The 22,694-nt window shown below is 39.3% G+C and overlaps 1 protein-coding gene across 1 annotated transcript in view; it reads right to left on the bottom strand.

Annotated features, from left to right (window-relative positions):
• Positions 1 to 22,694, bottom strand: part of JAK2 (Janus kinase 2) — a 737,012-nt gene that overhangs the window by 390,704 nt on the left and 323,614 nt on the right. Inside the window, exon 4 of the mRNA XM_053702553.1 lies at positions 14,427 to 14,544. Within this exon, the coding sequence (XP_053558528.1) occupies positions 14,427 to 14,544 (118 nt within the window). The remainder of the gene's footprint in view (positions 1 to 14,426; positions 14,545 to 22,694) is intronic.

The raw sequence follows: 22,694 nt of genomic DNA, 5'->3' as shown, positions 1-22,694 counted from the left end.
ATATGGAACATAGGAACTTCCTTTGATCCTTTCACTAAAGTCTTTGCTTTAAAAAAAAAACAAAAAAAAACAACAGAACAAAGAAAAACAGTCTATTCAAACACTAAGCTTTTTCATAAAGGGAAGTAAACTTAACGGCTAAAAGACAGGCACATGGATAATCCTAACACTTTCATGGCAAAAAGGAAGAAAACAGTGCAAGAATAAATATTCATAAAAGTGCAAATGGGAGTATGAAATCGATATGGAAATCGGGGAAAGTCCTGTCGAAAAAATAAAAAATAAAAAAAGGCACCGGGAACAAGAAGCTGAGTGGACCATGAATGGGTTTTTAATTTATTTATTTTGCAGCCACTTTCCCCTTAAAGAACTAGATTGTAGTCAGCGGCAAACCTATTCAGAGAGCTATAAAAATATAGAACTATTGTTTTAATGAACAAAAGCAGCTTTTTCATATACAAAAATAAACAGAGATACAATGTCCCATCTAGTTTATACTCTGCAGCTGGTATAAAAAGTTATTGCAAAACATTAAGACATTCCACTGTCTCTTAAAGGGATAGTCTAGTCCAAATTAAACAAGAAAGGGCATGCAGTTTTAAAAATTTTCCAATTTAATTTTATCATCAAATTTGCTTTGTTTTCTTGGTATTCTTTGTTGAAAGCTAAACCTAGGTAGGCCCATATGCTAATTGTTAAGCCCTTGAAGGCCGCCTCTTAGCTCAGGGCATTTTGACAGTTTTCCACAGCTAGACAGCACTAGCTCGTGTGTGCCCTATAGATAACATTGAGCTCACTCCCATTGAGTTTTTTCTGAGTCAGCACTGATTGGTTATATGCAAGTCTGTCAAAAAACTGAGATAAGGGGCAGTCAGCAGAGGCTTAGATACAAGGTAATCACAGAGGTAAACAATGTATAAATACAACTGTGTTGGTTATGCAAAACTGGGGAATGGGAAATAAAGGGATTATCTGTATTTTTAAACAAACATTTTCAAGTAGACTGACCCTTTAAGAAAAACACACCATTTCTAAATTACTGTTTTGCAACATTAAAAAATGTTTATATTACACTTTTTTTTGCTCAATAAACTTTAACAAATTTCTAAATAAACACATAATAATACATTTTATTTGTAAATAGAAAGTCCATTTGGTAAAATAAATGAAATATTTGGCTTTTAAATTACAGAAATAATGTCGTCGTCCCCCCCCCCCTTAAGACAGCCTATGATCAAATAAAATATTTACTGTTTTGGGTTACAACATTAAAAACATGTATGATGTTTCCACTGAGAATCTGCCAGCATCAATGGGTAACTGACCAAATACAAAGCTGCTATGCAAAGAAAAATAAAAAACACTACTCTTAAAGGGACAGTCTAGGCCAAAATAAACTTTCATGATTCAGATAGAGCATGTAATTTTAAACAATTTTCCAATTTACTTTTATCACCAATTTTGCTTTGTACTCTTGGTATTCTTAGTTGAAAGCTTAACCTAGGAGGTTCATATGCTAATTTCTTAGACCTTGAAGCCCACCTCTTTCAAATTGCATTTTATCAGTTTTTCACCACTAGAGGGTGTTAGTTCACATATTTCATATGTGCACGTGAAGTAATCTGGGAGCAGGCACTGATTGGCTAGACTGCAAGTCTGTCAAAAGAACTGAAAAAAACACAATTTATACTTACCTGATAAATTTATTTCTCTTGTGGTGTATCCAGTCCACGGATCGTCCATTACTTGTGGGATATTCTCATTCCCAACAGGAAGTTGCAAGAGGAAACCCACAGCAGAGCTGTAATATAGCTCCTCCCCTAACTGTCATAGCCAGTCATTCGACCGAAAACAAGCCGAGAAAGGAGGAACCATAGGGTGCAGTGGTTACTGTAGTTTAAATTTAAAAATGACTTGCCTTAAAATGACAGGGCGGGCCATGGACTGGATACACCACAAGAGAAATAAATTTATCAGGTAAGTATAAATTGTGTTTTCTCTTGTAAGGTGTATCCAGTCCACGGATCATCCATTACTTGTGGGATACCAATTCCAAAGCTAAAGTACAGGGATGAAGGGAGGGACAAGGCAGGAACTTAAATGGAAGGAAACACTGCCTGTAAAACCATTCTCCCAAATATAGCCTCCGAAGAAGCAAAAGTATCAAATTTGCAAAATTTTGAAAAAGTATGAAGCGAAGACCAAGTCGCCGCCTTGAAAATCTGTTCAAAAGAAGCCTCATTTTTAAAGGCCCAAGTGGAAGCCACAGCTCTATTGGAATGAGCTGTAATCCTTTCAGGAGGCTGCTGTCCAGCAGTCTCATAGGCTAAACGGATTAAACTTCTTAGCCAAAAAGAAGGAGAGGTTGCCGAAGCCTTTTGACCTCTCCTCTGTCCAGAGTAGACAACAAACCAAGCAGATGTTTGACGAAAATCTTTAGTAGCTTGTAAGTAAAAACTTTAAAAGCACGAGACCACGTCCAGATTGTGTAACACAAGGATGGAACAACAATCTCTTGATTGATATTCTTGTTAGATACCACCTTAGGTAAGTACCCAGATTTGGTACGCAGGACTACCTTATCCGTATGAAAAATCAGATAAGGAGAATCACATTGTAAGGCAGATAACTCGGAGACTCTACGAGACGAGGAAATAGCTACCAAAAAAAGGACTTTCCAAGATAAAAGTTTGATATCTATGGAATGAAGAGGTTCAGACGGAACTTCTTGAAGAACCTTAAGAACCAAGTTTAAAGCTCCATGGTGGAGCAACCGGTTTAAACACGAGGCTTGATTCTAACTAAAGCCTGACAAAAAGCCTGAACGTCTGGAACATCTGCCAGACGCTTAACTAGCTGACAATCCTTTTTCCAAACCTTCTTGGAGAAAAGATAATATCCTAGGAATCCTGACTTACTCCATGAGTAACCCTTGGATTCACACCAATAAAGATATCCATGCCATATCTTATGGTAAATTTTCCTGGTGACAGGCTTTCGTGCCTGTATTAAGGTATCAATAACTGACTTGGAGAATCCACGCTTTGATAAAATCAAGCGTTCAATCTCTAGGCAGTCAGCCGCAGAGAAATTAGATTTGGATGGTTGGAAGGACCCTGAAGTAGAAGGTCCTGTCTCAGAAGCAGAGACCATGGTGGAAAGGATGACATGTCCACTAGATCTGCATACCAGGTCCTGCGTGGCCACGCAGGTGCTATTAGAATCACTGATGCTCTCTCCTGCTTGATCTTGGCAATCAGTCGAGGGAGCAGAGGAAACGGTGGAAACACATAAGCCAGGTTGAAATGACCAGGCGCTGCTAGAGCATCTATCAGTGTCGCCTTGGGATCCCTGGACCTGGATCCGTAACACGGAAGCTTGGCGTTCTGGTGAGACGCCATGACATCCAGTTCTGGTTTGCCCCAACGATGAATCAGTTGTGCAAATACCTCCGGATGGAGTTCCAACTCTCCCGGATGAAAAGTCTGACGACTTAGAAAATCCGCCTCCCAGTGCTCTACACCTGGGATATGGATAGCTGATAGGTGGCAAAGGTGAATCTCTGCCCAGCGAATTATTTTTGAAACTCCTAACATCTGTAGGGAACTTCTTGTTCCCCCTTGATGGTGATGTAAGCTACAGTCCGTGATGTTGTCCCGACTGAAATCTGATGTACCTCAGAGTTGCTAACTGAGGCCAAGCCTGAAGAGCCTTGAATATTGCTCTTAGTTCCAGAATATTTATTGGAAGGAGAGACTCCTCCTGAGTCCACGATCCCTGAGCCTTCAGGGAGTTCCAGACTGCACCCCAACCTAGAGAAGAAGACTGGCAATTGTTGTTACAATTGTCAATCTGGCCTGCGAAAGGGTCATACCTTTGGACAAATGGACCCGAGATACCTACCAGGGAAAAGAATACCTGGTCTCTTGGTCCAGATTCAGTTGAGGGGGACAAATCTGTGTAATCCCCGCTCCACTAACAGAGCAGCATAGTTGCAGCGGTCTGAGATGTAAGCGTGCAAACGGCACTATGTCCATTGCCACTACCATTAAGCGATTACTTCCAACATGAGCCACCGAAGGGCGCGGAATGGAATGAAGAACCCTGGCAGGAATTAGAAGCTTTGATAACCAGGACTCCGTCAGTGGAATTTTCATTTCTACAGAATCTATCAGAGTCCCTAGAAAGGAAACTCTTGTGAGTGGGGATAGAGGAACTCTTTTCCTCGTTCACTTTCCACCCATGCGACCTCAGAAATTGCAGTACCTACGTCCGTATGTAGACTTGGCAATTTGGAAGTTTGACGCCTGTATCAGGATGTCGTCTAAATAAGGGCTACTGCTATGCCCGCGGCCTTAGGACCCGCCATAAGCGGACCCTAGAACCTTGTAAAGATTCTTGGGAGCTGTAGCTAATCCAAAGGGAAGAGCTACAACTGGTAATGCCTTGTCTTGAAAGGCAAACCTGAGAAACCGATGATGATCTTTGTGTAGTCGGAATGTGAAGATAAGCATCCTTTAGATCCACTGTAGTCATATATTGACCCTCCTGGATTCAGTGGTAGGATGGTACGAATAGTTTCCATCTTGAAAGACGGAACTTTGAGAATTTGTTTAAGATCTTTAGATCCAAAATTGGTCTGAAGGTTCCCCTCTTTTTTTGGGAACCACAAACAGATTTGAGTAAAAAACCCTGTTCCCTGTTCACTCCATAACTAGGAGGTCTCGTACACAGTGTAAGAATGCCTCTCTCTTTATCTGGTGTGGCAGATAATTGTGAAAGGTGATAATCTCCCTTTTGGGGGGGGAAGCTTTGAAGTCCAGAAGATATCCCTGGGATATAATTTCCAACGCACAGGATCCTAAACATCTCTTGCCCACCGGCCTTGGGTGAAAGTCTGCCCCCTACTATATCCGTGTTACCGGATAGAGGGCCGTTCCTTCATGCTGTTTTAGAGGCAGCAGCAGGCTTTTTTGACCTGCTTACCTTTTTTCCCGGTCTGGTTTGGTCTCCAGACCATCTTGGATTGGAGCAAAAAGTTCCCTCATGTTTATTATTAGAGGAAGTTGATGCCGCACCTGCCTTGAAGTTTTGAAAGGCACGAAAATTAGACTGTTTGGCCCTAGATTTGGACCTATCCTGAGGAAGGGCATGACCTTTTCCTCCAGTGATATCAGCAATAATCTCCTTCAAACCAGGCCCGAATAGGTCTGCCCCCTTGAAGGGAATGTTAAAGTAGCTTAGATTTTGAAGTCACGTCAGCTGACCATGATTTTAAGCCATAGCGCTCTGCGCGCCTGTATAGCAAAACCAGAATTCTTAGCCGTTAGTTTAGTCAAAATGAACAATAGCATCAGAAATAAAAGAATTGGCTAGCTTAAGTGCTCTAAGTTTGCCAAGTATGTCATCCAATGGAGTCGCTACCTGTAAAGCCTCTTCCAGAGACTCAAACTCTATAAGGTAACCTTCTAATTTTTTATCCTTTGGATCTAAAAAAAGCACAACTGTCCTCGACAGGGATAGTAGTACGCTTTGCTAGAGTAGAAACTGCTTCCCTCCACCTTAGGGGACTGTCTGCCATAAGTCCCGTGTGGTGGCGTCTATTGGAAACATTTTTCTAAAAATAGAGGGGAAGAGAAACGGCACACCTGGTCTATCCCATTCCTTATTAATAATTTTTGTAAACCTTTAAGGTATTGGAAAAACACTCAGTACACACCGCACTGCAAGTATTTATCCAGTCTACACAATTTCCCTGGCACTGCAATGGAATCACAGTCATTCAGAGCAGCTAGAAACCTCCCTAAGCAACACGCGGCAGGTGTTCAAGCTTAAATTTAAATGTAGAAATATTAGAATCAGTATCTTCCTGAGTCATTAACATCATCCACTGACTGAAGCTCTCTTTCCTCAGCTTCTGCATATTGTGAGGCAGTATCAGACAGGGTTCTTAAAGCGTCAGTATGCTCTGCATTTTGTCTCACCCCAGAGCTAGTCTCGCTTACCTCTAAGTTCAGGTAGTCTGGGCTAATACCGCTGACAGTGTATTATCCATGACTTGCCGCCATGTCTTGTAAAGTAAACGCTATGGGGCGCCCTAGATGTACTTGGCGCCATTTGAGCGTGAGTCCCTTAAGCGGGAGTCAAAGGGGTCTGACACGTGGGAAAGTTAGTCGGCATAAACTTCCCCCTCGTCAGATTCCTCTGGTGATAAAAATTTTAAAGACAGAAAATGATCTTTATTGCCTAAAATGAAATCAGTACATTTGGTACAACATTCTAAGACGGGGTTCCACACCATGGCTTTTAAACTAATGAACAAGGAGTTTTTTCTATGTCCAGACATGTTTATACAGACTAGCAATGAGACTAGCAAGCTTGGAAAATACTTAAATCAAGTTAACAAGCAAATATAAAAAACGTTACTGTGCCTTTAAGAGAAACAAATTTTGTCAGAATTTCAAAAACAGTGAAAAAATGCAGTAAATCAAACGAAATTTTTACAGTGTATGTAAATAGGCTAGCAGAGCATTGCACCCACTTGCAAATGGATGATTAAACCCCCTTAGTTCAAAAAACGGATCAAAAAAACGAAATAGACGTTTTTAACAGTCACAACCCAACTGCCACAGCAAGCTGTAGCCCTACCTTCCCTCAACGACTTTTTGAAAGCCTTTGGGCCCTTTAGAGATGTCCTATAGCATTCAGAGGGCCTTTTGAGGGAATCTGGATGTCTTAGTCTGTAATTTAACTGCTCAAAAAAGCGCTAAAATAGGCCCCTCCCACTCATACTATAACAGTGGAAAGCCTCAGGAAACTGTTTCTAGTCAAAATTTAAGCCAGCCATGTGGAAAAAACTGGGGCCCCAGATAAAGTTTTATCACCAAAGCTATATAAAAAAACGATTAAACATGCCAGCAAAACGTTTTATATTGCAATATCATAAGGTTATTACCCCTGGGAGTAAGCATGATACCAGTCGTTATTAAATCACTGTAATTCAGGCTTAACTTACATTAATCCAGTATCAGCAGCATTTTCTAGTGTTTTCCAATCTCTAGAAAAAATTATAACTGCACATACCTGATAGCAGAATAAACTGCACGCCATTCTCTCGCTGAAGTTTTACCTCATCTGTGTAATCCCTCGGACATAGTGAGAACAGCAATGGATCTTAGTTTACAACCTGCTAAGATCATAGAAACCTCAGGCAGATTCTTCTTCTATTTACTGCCTGAGATAAAATAGCACAACTCCGGTACTATTTAAAAATAACAAACTTTTGATTGAAGAAAATAAACTAACTATATTTAACCACTCTCTCCTACAACATCCTAGCTTGTTGAGAGTTGCAAGAGAATGACTGAGTATGACAGTTAGGGGAGGAGCTATATTACAGCTCTGCTGTGGGTTTCCTCTTGCAACTTCCTGTTGGGAATGAGAATATCCCACAAGTAATGGATGATCCGTGGACTGGATACACCTTACAAGAGAAAGGGGGCAGTTTGCAGAGGCTTAGATACAAGATAATCACAGAGGTTAAAAGTATATTATTATAACTGTGTTGGTTATGCAAAACTGGGGAATGGGTAATAAAGGGATTATCTATCTTTTAAAACAATAAAAATTCTGGTGTAGACTGTCCCTTTAAGTATCTGGGAGATCTACAGACATTTCTATCAAATATATGTATAGCCATATGAATATATAAAGGCACAGTAAAAGGTATGCTTTCTCTATTAGTGCTTGTTTTTGTTTATATATTTTTAAAGGGACACTAAAGTCAAACAATATACTTCCATTATCAAAATGTGCACATTCTTTTTATATGCTCACTTTCAGAGCATGTGCAGAAGTACACAGTATATACGTATAAGCATTTTATGATTGGCAGATGGCTGTCACATGATACAGGGGGAGGGAAAATTGGTTCAACTTTGTAATTTGCCAGAAAATATTCTATTGCTTATTTCAAATTCAAAAAGTGCTATTGTGTCTTTGTCAATTATTAATTTTTAATGTATTTAGTGTTCCTTTCATTTAGAATAATAGTAACAATGCACAACATCTATACATGTCATCTTGAGGGTCAACACTATTTATTCATTAACTAGTTATAAAGGGACATGAAACCCAAAATGTTTTGTTTATGATACATAGACCATACAGTTTTAGAAAGCTTTCCAATTCCCTTCTATTAGCTAAATTTGCTTTTATTCTTTTAGTATTCTTTGTTGAAAGAGCAGCAATGCATTTCTGGAAGCTAGCTCAACACATCAGGTGAGCCAATGACAAGATGCATATATGTACAGCCACCAATCAGCAGATAGCTTCCAGTAGTGCATTGCTGCGCCTAAACCTACCAAGGTATGCATTTCAACAAATGATAACAAGAGAAAAAAAGTGAATTAGATATTAGAAGTAAATTGGAAAGTCGTTATTTATATATATAAATTATTTCTTTATATGAATCATAAATTTTAATTCTGACTTTATAGTAAACTAAATGTATTTTAATGTTGCTTATTAACGTGTCAATACTGAAGATAGAGTAGCTAAAGAAAGTGTGGGAGTGTACTCTAATCACTTTCAGTGGGGAGGTGTTGTGCTGGTCTAACTGGCTGTACCACTCACGCAGGCCATAGCTTCAAAAATAATTTGGGTGGAAGTAGGCCATAGCTTCAAAAAATATTTGGGTGAAGTAGGCGGCTGTGCGGGGGGGTAAAGTATTAACTACAGATTCTTTAAGCCCTCATGAGACTGCATTATCGACGGTTTATAAAGGTCACTGGAAAAAAAACCACTGAAACTGAAGTTCAAATCTGCTGAATACAAAACCTTCGACTAAGGTGAAGTGACACGGCACAGCGAGTGAAAGGGTGAGAAAATGTTTTGTGTGGTTCCAGCAAAAAGGCTAAAGGATACAGTGTGGCCCTTTTGAGACATGGTTGGTGCATATGCAACACTTTGAATAATATAAGCTGACCAGCAATAATACAAGTAAGTAAACAACACCCAAGAACGGTGTGCAACCTATCCCCTTACTATAACCAAAAAAACATAATTTATGTAAGAACTTACCTGATAAATTCATTCTTTCATATTAGCAAGAGTCCATGAGCTAGTGACGTATGGGATTATACATTCCTACCAGAGGGGGCAAAGTTTTCCCAAACCTCAAAATGCCTATAAATACACCCCTCACCACAACCCACAAATCAGTTTAAAACGTAAAGCCAAGAGAGTGGGGTGATAAGAAAAAAGTGCGAAAGCGATAAAAAATAAGGAATTGGGAATAATTGTGCTTTATATACAAAAAAATCATAACCACCACAAAAAAGGTGGGCCTCATGGACTCTTGCTAATATGAAAGAAATGAATTTATCAGGTAAGTTCTTACATAAATTATGTTTTCGTTTCATGTAAGATTAGCAAGAGTCCATGAGCTAGTGACATGTTGGATAATGTCGTACCCAAGTATGTGTATCTTCCACACAAGAGTCACTAGAGAGGGAGGGATAAAATAAAGACAGGCCAATTCCGCTGAAAAAAATCCATCACCCAAAAATAAAGTTTAAATCTTATAATGAAAAAAACTGAAATTATAAGCAGAAGAATCAAACTGAAACAGCGGCCTGAGAGTGACTTTTCTACCAAAAAACTGCTTCAGAAGAAGGAAAACACATAAAAATGGGTAGAATTATAGTAAAAGTATGCAAAGAAGACCAAGGTGGCTGCTTTGCAGAATCTGATCAACTGAAGCATCATTCCTATACGCCCAGGAATGTATAAACTGACCTAGTAGAAAATGAGCTTATAATCCTTTGAGGCGGAGTTTTACCCGACTCGACATAGGCATGATGAAACAAAGATTTTAAGCAAGATGTCAAAGAAATGGCAGAAGTCCTTCTGACCTTTCCTAGAACCGGAAAAGATAACAAATAGACTAGAAGTCTTTCGAAATCCCTTAGTAGCTTCAACATAATATTTCAAAGCTCTAACTACATCCAAAGAATGCAACGACTTTTCCTTAGAATTCTTAGGATTAGACACAATGAAGGAACCACAATTTCTCTACTAATGTTTTTAGAATTCACAACCTTAGGTAAAAATTTAAAAAGAAGTTCGCAACACTGCCTTATCCTGATGAAAAATCAGAAAAGGAGACTCACACAGAAAGAGCAGATATTCAGAAACTCTTCTAGCAGAAGAGATGGCCAAAAGAAACAAAACTTTCCAAGGAAAGTAATTAATATCCAGCGAATGCATAGGTTCAAACGGAGGAGCTTGAAGAGCCCCCAGAACCAAATTCAAACTCCAAGGAGGAGAGATTGACTTAATAACAGGTTTTATACAAGCCAAAGCTTGTACAAAACAATGAATATCAGGAAGACTAGCGATCTTTCTGTTGAGATCACAGTCTAGGTTGGAAGAACAAAAGAAGCCCCCTGAACTAAACGATGGTGGTCTGTCCACCACGTCAGAGAGTGTCGAACAATCGGTTTTAAATATATTCATTGAGATATCTTTGTATAATCCCTGCACCACTGGTTCAGCATACAGAGCTTAAGAGGTCGCATGTGAAAACGAGCAAAGGGGATCGCGTCCAATGCAGCAGTCATAAGACCTAGAATTTCCATGCATAAGGCTACCAAAGGGAAAGATTGAGACTGGAAGGTTTCGATAAGCCTGAAACCAATTTCAGACACCTCTTGTCCGTCATAGACAGAATCAAGAACACTGAATCTATGAGGAAACCTAAAAAGGTTACCCCTTGACTGAGGAATCAAACGAACTTTTTGGTAAATTTGATCCTCCAACCATGTTCTTGAAGAAACAACACTTATAAAAGACTGAAGTTCTTTCATAGTGAAAATGAGCAAAGGGGAATATGAATCATATGCTGTGGCCATAAGGACCTAAAACTTCTATGCATATATAGCAACTGAAGGAAATAATAGAGACCTTAAAGGGTACCAACAGACGGAACCCATAACATTATCCCTTGTCTGATAGAGACAAGGACAGTGACACAAACTATCTGGAAACCTAAAAAAGGTGACCCTTGTGTGAGGAATCAAGAGCTTTTGAAAAGAAGATCCTCTAACTATGTCCTGAAGTGTAAGTGAATCATATGAGATTCCGCATCCTCAGAAAATAATCTGAATGAAAACAGATAAAATGAAAAAATTGCATTTATTGTATCTAATGAAAACAAATAATGCTATCAACGACCATAAAAAGGCAAAATAGTTTGAATAAAACTCCAAACCCCAGTTCCTCAAAAGGAACTGGAAGAAATACCCCTAGAAGATTCCAGGTCTGAGCAGCGCTTGAACCCCATGGGTGCCCAGCCATGCTTCAACAGTACCCAAAATATATAGGACAGAAACACAGTTAAAGAAAGTGTTAGACTTACTGGAATAAAATCAAAGAAATTTCAAAGAAGCCTTAACCTGCCCCTTATCAGCCAAGCTGGAATACGGCACGTACATCGCAAAATTAGGGAGCTGATTTCGAACTCCAAATATAAACATGTTACTTGGGAAAGAACTCAGGAATTTGTTCCTTAATAAGAACAACCAAACCAGTATAAGCTTAAAGTTTTAGTCTTAGAACTCAACCTTGAAGCCCAGAGTAAGAGTTAAGAATTGAATCCAATTATAAAACAAATAATTGATTATCTTAGAACAAAAGAAATATGGATTTTTTTTTTATTTTTTTTTTAAATCACAAAATTCTTCTAGCTAAAAAAGCTAAAGACATAGATTAACCCTCATTTGTGAAAATATTCAATAAAATGAAGACACAAATGAAATTATTAGCATGATAGTCCAGATTAAAGGACCAGCCAATACAGTGGACTTGCATAATCAATAAATGCAAAACAACAAGACAAATGCAACAGCACCTAGTCTAGTAAATGTTGTCCCTTTAACAATGCTAAAATAAATCATAATCTGATACTTGATCTTAAAGTAAACAGAGAAAATGAAGCAATTGCCATATCCAAATAAATCACAGGACCAAGAAAGTACCTGAAACTAAATAATTTTCCATAAATAAGATACAACTATCTAAAGGAAAATAAATACTATTTTGCTATAGAAACAATAGCATAATAAGCAGAATTAGAGATAGCCCCAATAAATTGGAGAACCCTCCAAATTGAGTTTAACTGCTGGCAAAGAATATAGTTTAAAACCTTTGAAGAAAGAATAAAAGAAAATTCTCAGCCTATTCCATTCCCTAGTATAGGGAATTGTAAAGAAAACCTCTGAAAACACAGAAGAAATAAATAGGCAGAAATAATGTCAGCTAGTCTTAAAGAACTAGTTACCTTAATATCCAAAATAATCAACACCTTTTCAACAAAGAACAAATGTACTTTAATAATAGAAAAATAATAAAAAAGTAGATTTGTTAGTGTCAATATCTGATGAAGAAAATTTCTGAAAGAGAAAAAAACATCATCAGAGAAGGATAAATCAGTATGTTGTTGGTCATTTGAAACTTCAATAATTAAAAAAGAAGTGAAAAAGACCTAAAAATTTTATTAGAAGGCACGAAGTCAGACAAAGCCTTTAACATAGAATCAGAAAAATATTTCTTATAAGTCTTCTAAATATTTCTTTTAAGAAAAGAAAATATATAAGGCATAAATACTAATGGAATTCGCATGTAAAAGTATAACATAATAACTTATTACAAACCATAGCTAAAGATAAACATTTATAACATTTAAAATAAATGAACTTAGCTTTGGTAGAACTGAAACTCAGTTAAGCATTTTTCCAAAAGTGGCTTCTGATTCAGAGTCCATCTGAGACATCTTGCAATATGTAATAGAAAAAACAACATATAAAGCAAAATTGATCAAATTCCTTAAATGACAGTTTCAGGAATGGGAAAAAAATGCCAATGAACAAGCTTCTAGCAACCAGAAGCAATAAATAATGAGACTTAAATATTGTGGAGACAACAATGACGCTCAAATTTTTTAGCGCCAAAAAAGCCGCCCACATTATTTGGCGCCTAAATGCTTTTGGCGCCAAGAATGGCGCCACATCCGGTAACGCCGACATTTTTTGGCTCAAAAACGTCAAAAAAATTACGCAACTTCCGGCGTCACGTATGACGCCGGAAATGACAAGAACATTTTTGCGCCAAGAAAGTCCGCGCCAAGAATGACGCAATAAAATGAAGCATTTTCAGCCCCCGCAAGCCTAACAGCCCACAGGAAAAAAAGTCAAATTTTAAGGTAAGAAAAAATTGAATTATTCATATGCATTATCCCAAATATGAAACTGACTGTCTGAAAATAAGGAACGTTGAACATCCTGAATCAAGGCAAATAAATGTTTAAACACATATATTTAGAACTTTATATAAAAGTGCCCAACCCTAGCTTAGAGTGTCACAGAAAATAAGACTTACTTACCCCAGGACACTCATCTACAAGTAGTAGAAAGCCAAACCAGTACTGAAACGAGAATCAGTAGAGGTAATGGTATATAAGAGTATATCGTCGATCTGAAAAGGGAGGTAAGAGATGAATCTCTACGACCGATAACAGAGAACCTATGAAATAGACCCCGTAGAAGGAGATCATTGAATTCAAATAGGCAATACTCTCTTCACATCCCTCTGACATTCACTGCACGCTGAGAGGAAAACCGAGCTCCAACCTGCTGCGGAGCGCATATCAACGTAGAATCTAGCACAAACTTACTTCACCACCTCCACAGGAGGCAAAGTTTGTAAAACTGATTTGTGGGTGTGGTGAGGGGTGTATTTATAGGCATTTTGAGGTTTGGGAAACTTTGCCCCTCCTGGTAGGAATGTATATCCCATACGTCACTAGCTCATGGACTCTTGCTAATTACATGAAAGAAACTATATATTTGTGCTTATGAGGGAGCTTTAAATATACAAAGAAGGAAAGGGAAGGACATTATATTTTTGATAGATAATTATAATTGCTATGTATGTTCATTGGGGTATGGCCTGACTAAGTATACAAATGAAGCTCTGTGAAAAAGAAAGTTTAAGATGAAATAATAATGACAATATTACAACACTGCCAAGAAAAATATTATTATTGTGTTGTCCTGTTTCATTGCAGTTGTGTAATATGAGGAACAGCAGATAACAAAAACATGGTTATATCCAGAAAATACCAGCTGCAAGGACTATTAAACACAATAATTTGGTAGAGGTTCCTTCAGTCAGTTATATAAACGTATACAAATTTTACCTTTCCAAATGCCATTGTTTTAAAGCTTTAAAATCCTCCTAATTTATAAAATGATTACATTCAAACAAAAATTTCTAAAAGCAATGCACTGTAGTAAAGGCATTAAATATGACAACTCTATAGCAGTATTTTCTAGAAATACAGTAAATAAAATAAACTTTATTCTTACCTGAGCAAACAAATAAGACATGACATAGTCATCTAGTATAGGGCTCTCCGAGCCCTTTGTACCTCCATGTCGAAAGGCTCTACTGTTTCCATTGCAGTACCAGTGAGGAAAATAAAACCTGTTGAGAACACAAATTAGTTTACAAAATATTAGAAAAAAGTTAAAGGGACAGTCTACTCCAAAATTTGTATTATTTATTACCCATTCCCTAGTGTTTCATAACCAACACTGTTATATTAAAGGGATATAAAACCCATTTTTTTTCTTTCATGATTCAGACAGAGCATGCAATTTTAATCAACTTTGTAATTTACTCCTATAATAAATTTTTCTTTGTGGCTAAAATGTAACCACCGGTCACAGCAAGCGATACTCAGGGCTCTGAACCAAAAATGGGCTGTCTCCTAAGCTTACATTCCAGCTTTTCAAATAAAGATACCAAGAAAACAAAGAAAAATTGATAATAGTAGTAAATTACAAAGTTGCTTAAAATTGCATGCTCTATCTGAAACATAACAGAAAAAAATTGTGTTTCATATCCCTTCAATATATTTTTACCTCTGTGATTACCTTGTATCTAAGTATTTCCAGACTGCCCTGCCCCCTTATTGTTTATCTTTCAACAAAGAATACCAAGCAACCAAAGCAAATTTGATGATAAAATTAAAATTGAAAGTTGTTTAAAATTGCATGCCCTATCTGAATCATGAAAGTTTAATTTTGACTAGATTGTTTGTTTAATTATTTAGCAACGTATTAACATCACATTAACATCACATGTGGGTATTACCCGCCCATTCCCCCATTCCCACAAGTAAGGATGAAATCCGTGGACTCGTAATATCTTTGTAAAAGAAAACTAAGTGTATGCTTACCTGATAAATTACTTTCTTTTAAGATATGACGAGTCCACGGCCCTCCCTGTTATTTTAAGACAGGTTTATTTTATTTTTTGAAAACTTCAGTCACCTCTGCACCTTTTTAGCCTTTTCTTTTCTCTTCCTATAACCTTCGGCCGAATGACTGAGGGTGGAGGGGAAGGGGAGGGGCTATATATACAGCTCTGCTGTGGTGCTCTTTGCCACTTACTGTTAGCAGGAGGTTAATATCCCACAAGTAAGGATGAAATCCGTGGACTCGTCATATCGTAAAAGAAAGTAATTTATCAGGTAAGCATAAATTTAGTTTCTCTTGTAAGATGTATCCAGTCCACGGGTTCATCCATTACTTGTGGGATATTCTCCTTCCCAACAGGAAGTTGCAAGAGGACACCCACAGCAGAGCTGTCTATATAGCTCCTCCCCTAACTGCCACCCCCAGTCATTCTCTTGCAACTCTCGACAAGAAAGGAAGTATCAAGAGATATGTGGTGACTAAGTGTAGTTTTACCTTCAATCAAAGGAGTTTGTTTATTCTTAAAACAGGTACCGCGTTTTGTACTGTTTTTTACTCTCAGGCAGGAAATTAGAAGAAGAGTTTCTTGGCCTGGAGGTTTTATGATCTTAAGCGGTATTTGTAACTAAGGTCCTCACTGGCTGTTCTCACACATAACTGAAGGAGTATGGGGGGGGGGAACAACTTCAGTTGGGGGGGAACGGTCTGCAGATTACCTGCTTTGAGGTATGTTCAGTATTTTTATTTCTAGAGAGATGAATTGAGTTCTAGAAAATGCTGACAGAGCCTTGTGTATATTGAGGTAAGCCTGATGCAGTGGATTTAACAGCGGACTGGGATCATGCTTATATTACTTAGTGACAAAAACGTTTACATGACTTCATAAATAGGACGGTTTTTTCTCTGAGGGAGATAACTCTTTATTTGGGGGCCTAGTTTCAACATGGCTAATCAGTATACTCCCTAGGAGTACTTTCTTAAGGCCCCTCTGGCATCAGTACATTGGTGGGAGGGGCCCTAATTTAGCGCTCTAAATGCACAGTTTTTATTCAGACTGAGTCAATCCAGCTTCCCTAGAGGAGTCCTCTGACACCTGAGGACCATTACAAGGGGTTTATTTCTGCACAAAATCGTATTTGAGGGCAGGTAGGAGCCTCCGCATAGCTGTGGCAGGGTGCTCAACTGTCTCTTACTTCTTAGCCAAAAAGAAAAAGAGGTAGCCGTAGCTTTCTGACCCCTACGCTTTCCAGAATAAACAATGAATAATGAAGATGATTGACAGAAATCCTTAGTTGCCTGTAAGTAAAACTTTAAGGCACGGACCACGTCCAAGTTATGTAACAGACGCTCCTTCTTAGGAGGATTAGGACACAAGGAAGGAACAACAATTTCCTGATTAATATTCTTATTCGAAACAACCTTAGGAAGGAACCCAGGTTTGGTATGTAAAGACCACCTTATCAGAATGAAATATTGAGATTAAGGCGAATACACTGTAATGCTGAAAGCTCAGAAACTCTTCGAGGCAGAAGAGAATAGCAACCAAAAACAGAACTTTCCAAGATAATAGTTTAATATCTATGGAATGCATAGGTTCAAACGGAACCTCTTGCAGCACTTGAAGAACTAAATTCAAACTCCAGGGAGGAGTAATAGGTCTAAATACAGGATTAATTCTAAATAAGAGCTGACAAAAAAGACTGAACATCTGATACATTTGCCAAACGTTTGTGAAACAGAATGACAAAGCTGAAATTTGTCCCTTTAAGGAACTTGCTGATAACCCTTTCTCCAATCCTTCTTGGAGAAAAAGAGACAAAATCCTAGGAATCCTAACTTTACTCATGAGTAACCCTTGGATCACACCAATAAAGATATTTATGCCATATCTTATGATAGATCTTCTAGTGACAGGCTTTCTAGCCTGTATCAAAGTATAGATAACTGAATCAGAGAATCCTCGCTTCGATAAAATCAAGCGTTCAATCTCCACACAGTCAATTGCAGAGAAATTAGATTTGGATGTTGGAAAGGACCTTGAATGAGAAGGTCCTGTCTCAACGGAAGTTTCCACGGTGGCAGAGAGGACATGCCCACTAGATCCGCATACCAAGTCCTGCGTGGCCACGCAAGCACTATCAGGATTACTGAAGCTCTCTCCTGTTTGATTCGACCAATCACGCGTGGGAGGAGAGGAAACAGCGGAAACACATAAGGTAGGCTGAACAACCAAGGTACTGCCAAGGCATCTATCAGTTCAGCCTGAGGATCCCTTGAACGGGATCCGTATCTTGGAAGCTTAGCTTTCTGACGAGATGCCATCAAATCCAATTCCGGTCTGCCCCATCTGAGAATCAATGAGGCAAATACCTCCGGGTGAAGTTCCCAGTCTGTTGACTTAGAAAATCTGCCTCCCAGTTCTCTACCCCTGGGATGTAGATCGCTGACAGATGACAAGAGTGGGCCTCTGCCCGACTGATTATCTTGGATACTTCTATCATCGCTAATGAACTCCTTGTTCCCCCCTTATGATTGACATATGCCACAGTCATTATGTTGTCCGACTGGAATCTGATGAATTTGGCCGAAGCCAACTGAGGCCATGCCTGAAGCGCATTGAATATTGCTCTCAGTTCCAGAATCTTGATTGGAAGTAGAGACTCCACCTGAGTCCAAACACCCTGAGCCTTCAGGGAGTTCCAAACTGCACCCCAGTCCAGAAGGCTGGCATCTGTTGTCACTATCAACACGAGGGTCTGCGGGAAACAAGTCCCCTGGGACAGATGATCTGGTGCAACCACCAATGAAGAGTTTCTGGTCTCTTGATCCAGAATTATCTTTGGGAGATAAATCCGCATAATCCCCATTCCACTGACCAAGCAAGCACAGTTGCAGTGGTCTGAGATTGAAAGCGAGCAAACGAACGATGTCCATTGCCGCTACCATTAATCCGATTACCTCCTACACTACCCTGAGCCACTGATGGCCGAGGAATGGACAGAAGTGCTCGGCAAGCATTTCAAAATCTTTGATTTCTGACCTCCGTCCAGAAATACTTTCATGGCTACCGAGTCTATCAGAGTTCCCAAGAAAGGAACCTTGTCCTGTGGAACAAGTGAACTCTTCTCTATGTTCACCTTCCAGCCGTGAGTTCTCAGAAAAGACAACACTGTGTCCGTGGGAGATTTTGTCAGATGATATGTTGACACCTGAATCAGAATATCGTCCAGATAAGGCGCCACCGCTATCCCTTGCGGTCTGAGATCCGCCAAAAGAGACCCTAGAACCTTTGTGAAGATTCTGAGTGCTGTGGCCAACCCAAAAGAAAGAGCCACGAACTGATAATGTTTGTCCAAGAAGGCAAAACTTAGAAACCGATGATGATCTTTGTGGATTGGAAATATGAAGGTAAGCATCCTTCAAATCCACGTAGTCATATATTGACCCTCCTGGATCATTGGCAAAATCATTCGAATTGTCTCCATCTTGAATGATGGAACTCTTAGAAATTTGTTTAGACACTTGAGGTCCAAAATGGGTCTGAACGTTCCCTCTTTTCTGGGGACCACAAATAGGGTTTGAGTAAAACCCCTGTCTCTGTTCCAATTTTGGAACAGGACAGATTACTCCCATATTAAAAAGGTCTTTTACATCTCTCTTTATCTGGTTTGCAGATAATTTTGAAAGATGAAATCTCCCTCTTGGGAGAAAAACCTTGAATTCCAATTGATAACCATGGGTCACTATTTCTTAGTGCCCAGGAATCCAGAACATCTCTTGCCCAAACCTGAGCAAAGAAAGAAAGTCTTGCCCCCCTACTAGATCCGGTTCCCGGATCGGGGCCACCCTTCATGCTGCTTTGTGGAAGAAGAAGCGGGGGTCCTCCTTTAAGTTCCGAAAGAAACGAAAATTATTCTGTTTACCCCTCATATTAACCAACCTATCCTGAGGTAGGGCATGGCCCTTACCTCCTGTAATATCAGAAATGATCTCCTTCAATTCTGGTCCAAAAAGGTCTTACCTCTAAGGGAATAGCTAAAAGCTTATGTTTTGATGACACATCAGCAGACCAAAGATTTGAGCCACAATGCTCTACGTGCTAAAATAGCAAATCCTGCATTTTTTTGCCGCTAATTTAGCAATTTGAAAAAGCGGCAATCAGTAATAAAACAATTAGCTAGCTTAAGAGCCTCAATTCTATCTAGAATGTCATCTAATGGAGTCTCAACCTTAAGAAACTCTTCTAGAGCCCTCAAACCAAAAAGCTGCTGCATGTAGTTACTGGAATAATGCAAGCCGTAGGTTGTAAAAGAGATCCCTGATTAACAAATAATTTCTTTAGTAGACCCCTCTAATTTCTGCCATATCCACGGATACCTGTGCCGCACAGTGTGCTACGAGCATGCATATATCTGTGTATTTCAGCCTACCTAGTGGGGTTACCTCTAACCAAGTATTAGAGAATTTTAAATCAAGTTCGCATTCTGTGGGGCGGTTATATGTGATACCCAGCGGGCTTCTATACCTGATACCCTTAAAGGGACAGTACTACACCCATTTTCATATAACTACATGTAATAGACATTACTATAAAGAGTAATATGCACAGATACGGATATAAAAAGAAGTTCTCAGTTTAGCTCTTTTGAAAAGGTAGCTGGAAAGCCCACTGCGAGTGGGAAATAAGACCCCCCCTCCCCCTTCTTTTGCATCTGAAAAGGCCCTTAACACAACAGGAGCAAGCTGGAGTAGGTATCTGACGGTATTCTCCTAAAACTTTGGGGGCTTGGTTAGGAGTCTGAAAATCAGAGCAATTTTATTTAAAAATTAAGCAAAACTATAATTTTTTTTAAAAAAAAAACAACTTTATGGGCTATATAAATAGATCAACTACAAAACATTTATGCAAAGAAAAAATGAGTGTATAATGTCCCTTTAAGAGTGAACTGACCGCTGTGAGAGTGGGAGTTAGCTGAACGACTCTAAAGGTTACAGAAAGCGATTGTGTACACTTCTCAAGTGTCTGGGAGCTTGTAGTAAAGCAATACTTGCGCATATGGCTTGTTTGATCCACTGATTGTGCACTATGGTGGCACCTTCTTCTTTTTTATCTTACATTTCTGCAGTTCTGATACACCAAGTCTCCTCAGAAAAAAGGCTGCACATACCTTAATGCTGCTTGTAGCATGAAAACCGGTCTCCACACTGAAGATGTCTCATGTTACCTTCAGAAGTCTTGTGGGAACCAGCGTGGATCTTAGTTACAAATGCTAAGATCATCAAACCTCAGGGCAGAAATCTTCTTCCATATCCCCCTGAGGAAGATAGTACGCACCGGTACCATTTAAAATAAAAAAACTTATTGATTGAAGAAACTAAAACTAACACCTTACTTTACCATGTCTTCCTAGTATAACACAGGCAAAGAGAATGACTGAGGGTGGAGGGGAAGGGGAGGGTTCTATATATACAGCTCTGCTGTGGTGCTCTTTGCCACTTCCTGTTAGCAGGAGGTTAATATCCCACAAGTAAGGATGAAATCCGTGGACTCGTCATATCTTTGTAAAAGAAATCCTTAACTTCTAAATCAATTAAAACTCCCCATAGTAAAACAAATATACTTAGTCCTAAAATTAAAGTAGGGTTCTTAGACTCAGAAAAACCGTCTTCATAGGAAGAATCCTCCGAATCAAAAAGCAACCCTATCATCTATGGGGAAATTTAGAGGACCAATCAGTGGTTTTAAGGCCAAAAACCATAACCTTCCAATACTTGCATATGTCAGGAATAACAGCTAACACTCCATTACATTTCTTTCATGAATCAGATAAAGCAGGCAATTTCTTTCTAATCTACCTCTATGGTATGCTCTGTCAGAATCACAAAATACGTTTTTGGATTTCATATCTCTTTAAAAGCAGAGTAAATATTTTTGTCAAGTTTTGGAGAAAGAACTGAAAACCCCTCATGGGTGCAGCCATGATAAGCCATATACCCTTCAACACTCTGTAGTGAAGGCAGCACAGCAAAAACAAAATGTATGCTTACCTGATAAATTTCTTTCTTTCCATATATGAAGAGTCCACGGCGTCATACAATTATTAGTGTGAATATCACTCCTGGCCAGCAGGAGGAGGCAAAGAGCACCACAGCAAAGCTGTTAACTGTCACTCCCCTACCCATAATCCCCAAAGATGATGCCTGAACCAATATGTCGTCGAGGTAAGGTGCCACTGCAATTCCCCCGATACCTGATCGCTGCCAAATGAGTCCCAGAACCTTTGAGAAAATTTTGGGAGCTGTGGCAAGGCCAAACCTTTGAGAAAATTCTGGGGAGCTGTGGCAAGAGCCACAAACTGTTTCTAGAAAGGCGAATCTCAGGAATTTGTGATGATCTCTGTGGATGGGAACATGAAGATACGCGTCCTTCAGGTCTATGGTCATCCTGAACTGAACCTCTTGGACCAAAGGAAGAATGGAACGAATGGTTTCCATTTTGAAGGACGGTACCCTGAGAACCTGGTAGAGGCACTTTAGGTCTAAATTGGGTCGAAAATGTCCCTCTTTTTTGGGAACCACAAACAGATTTTGAATAGAATCCTAAACCCTGTTCCCTTACTGGAACTGGAACAATCACTCCAGGGAGGAAAGGTCTGAACGCAGTTCAAGAATGCCTTTCTTTTACCCGGTATGCAGATAATCTTGAGAGGTGTAATCTGCCCCTGGAAGTGAAAATTTTGAATTTTATTTTGTAACCCTGAGATACTATGTCCACAGCCCAAGGATCTGGGACATCTCGTTTCCACGCTTGACAAAACAGAGAAAGTCTGCCCTCCACTTGACCCAACCCAGACCGGGGGCCGACCCTTCATGCTGACTTAGACTCAGCTGAGGGTTTCTTTGATTGCTTCCCCTTATTCCAAGACTGATTGGGCTTCCAAGAAGACTTGGACTGCTCCTGCTTGGAAGAGGGAGAGGAAGACTTTTGACCCTTGAAATTAAGAAAAGGAACGAAAATTACTTTGACGTCCTTTGAGTCTGTTCTTCTTGTCTTGTGGTAGAAAAGACCCTTTTCCACCCGTAATATCAGAAATTATTTCTGTCAGACCAGGGCCGAACAAGGTCTTCCCCTGGTAAGGAAGTGCCAGAAGCTTGGACTTAGAGGTAGCATCAGCTGACCAAGATTTTTGCCACAATGCCTGCGGGCAAGGACAGTGAAGCCAGACATCTTGGCTCTCAGTCTAATAACTTTGCATGTTAGCATCACGAAATAAAGGAATTGGCTAGTTTGAAAGCCTTAATCCTATTTTGTATCTCTCTACTAAAATTAATTTAGACAAGGCGTTGTACCAATAAGATGCCGCACTTGCTACT

The sequence above is a fragment of the Bombina bombina genome, chromosome 2, assembly GCF_027579735.1.
Source record: "Bombina bombina isolate aBomBom1 chromosome 2, aBomBom1.pri, whole genome shotgun sequence".
NCBI classification, from domain to species: domain Eukaryota; kingdom Metazoa; phylum Chordata; class Amphibia; order Anura; family Bombinatoridae; genus Bombina; species Bombina bombina.
This window is presented reverse-complemented; position numbering and strand designations above follow the sequence as displayed.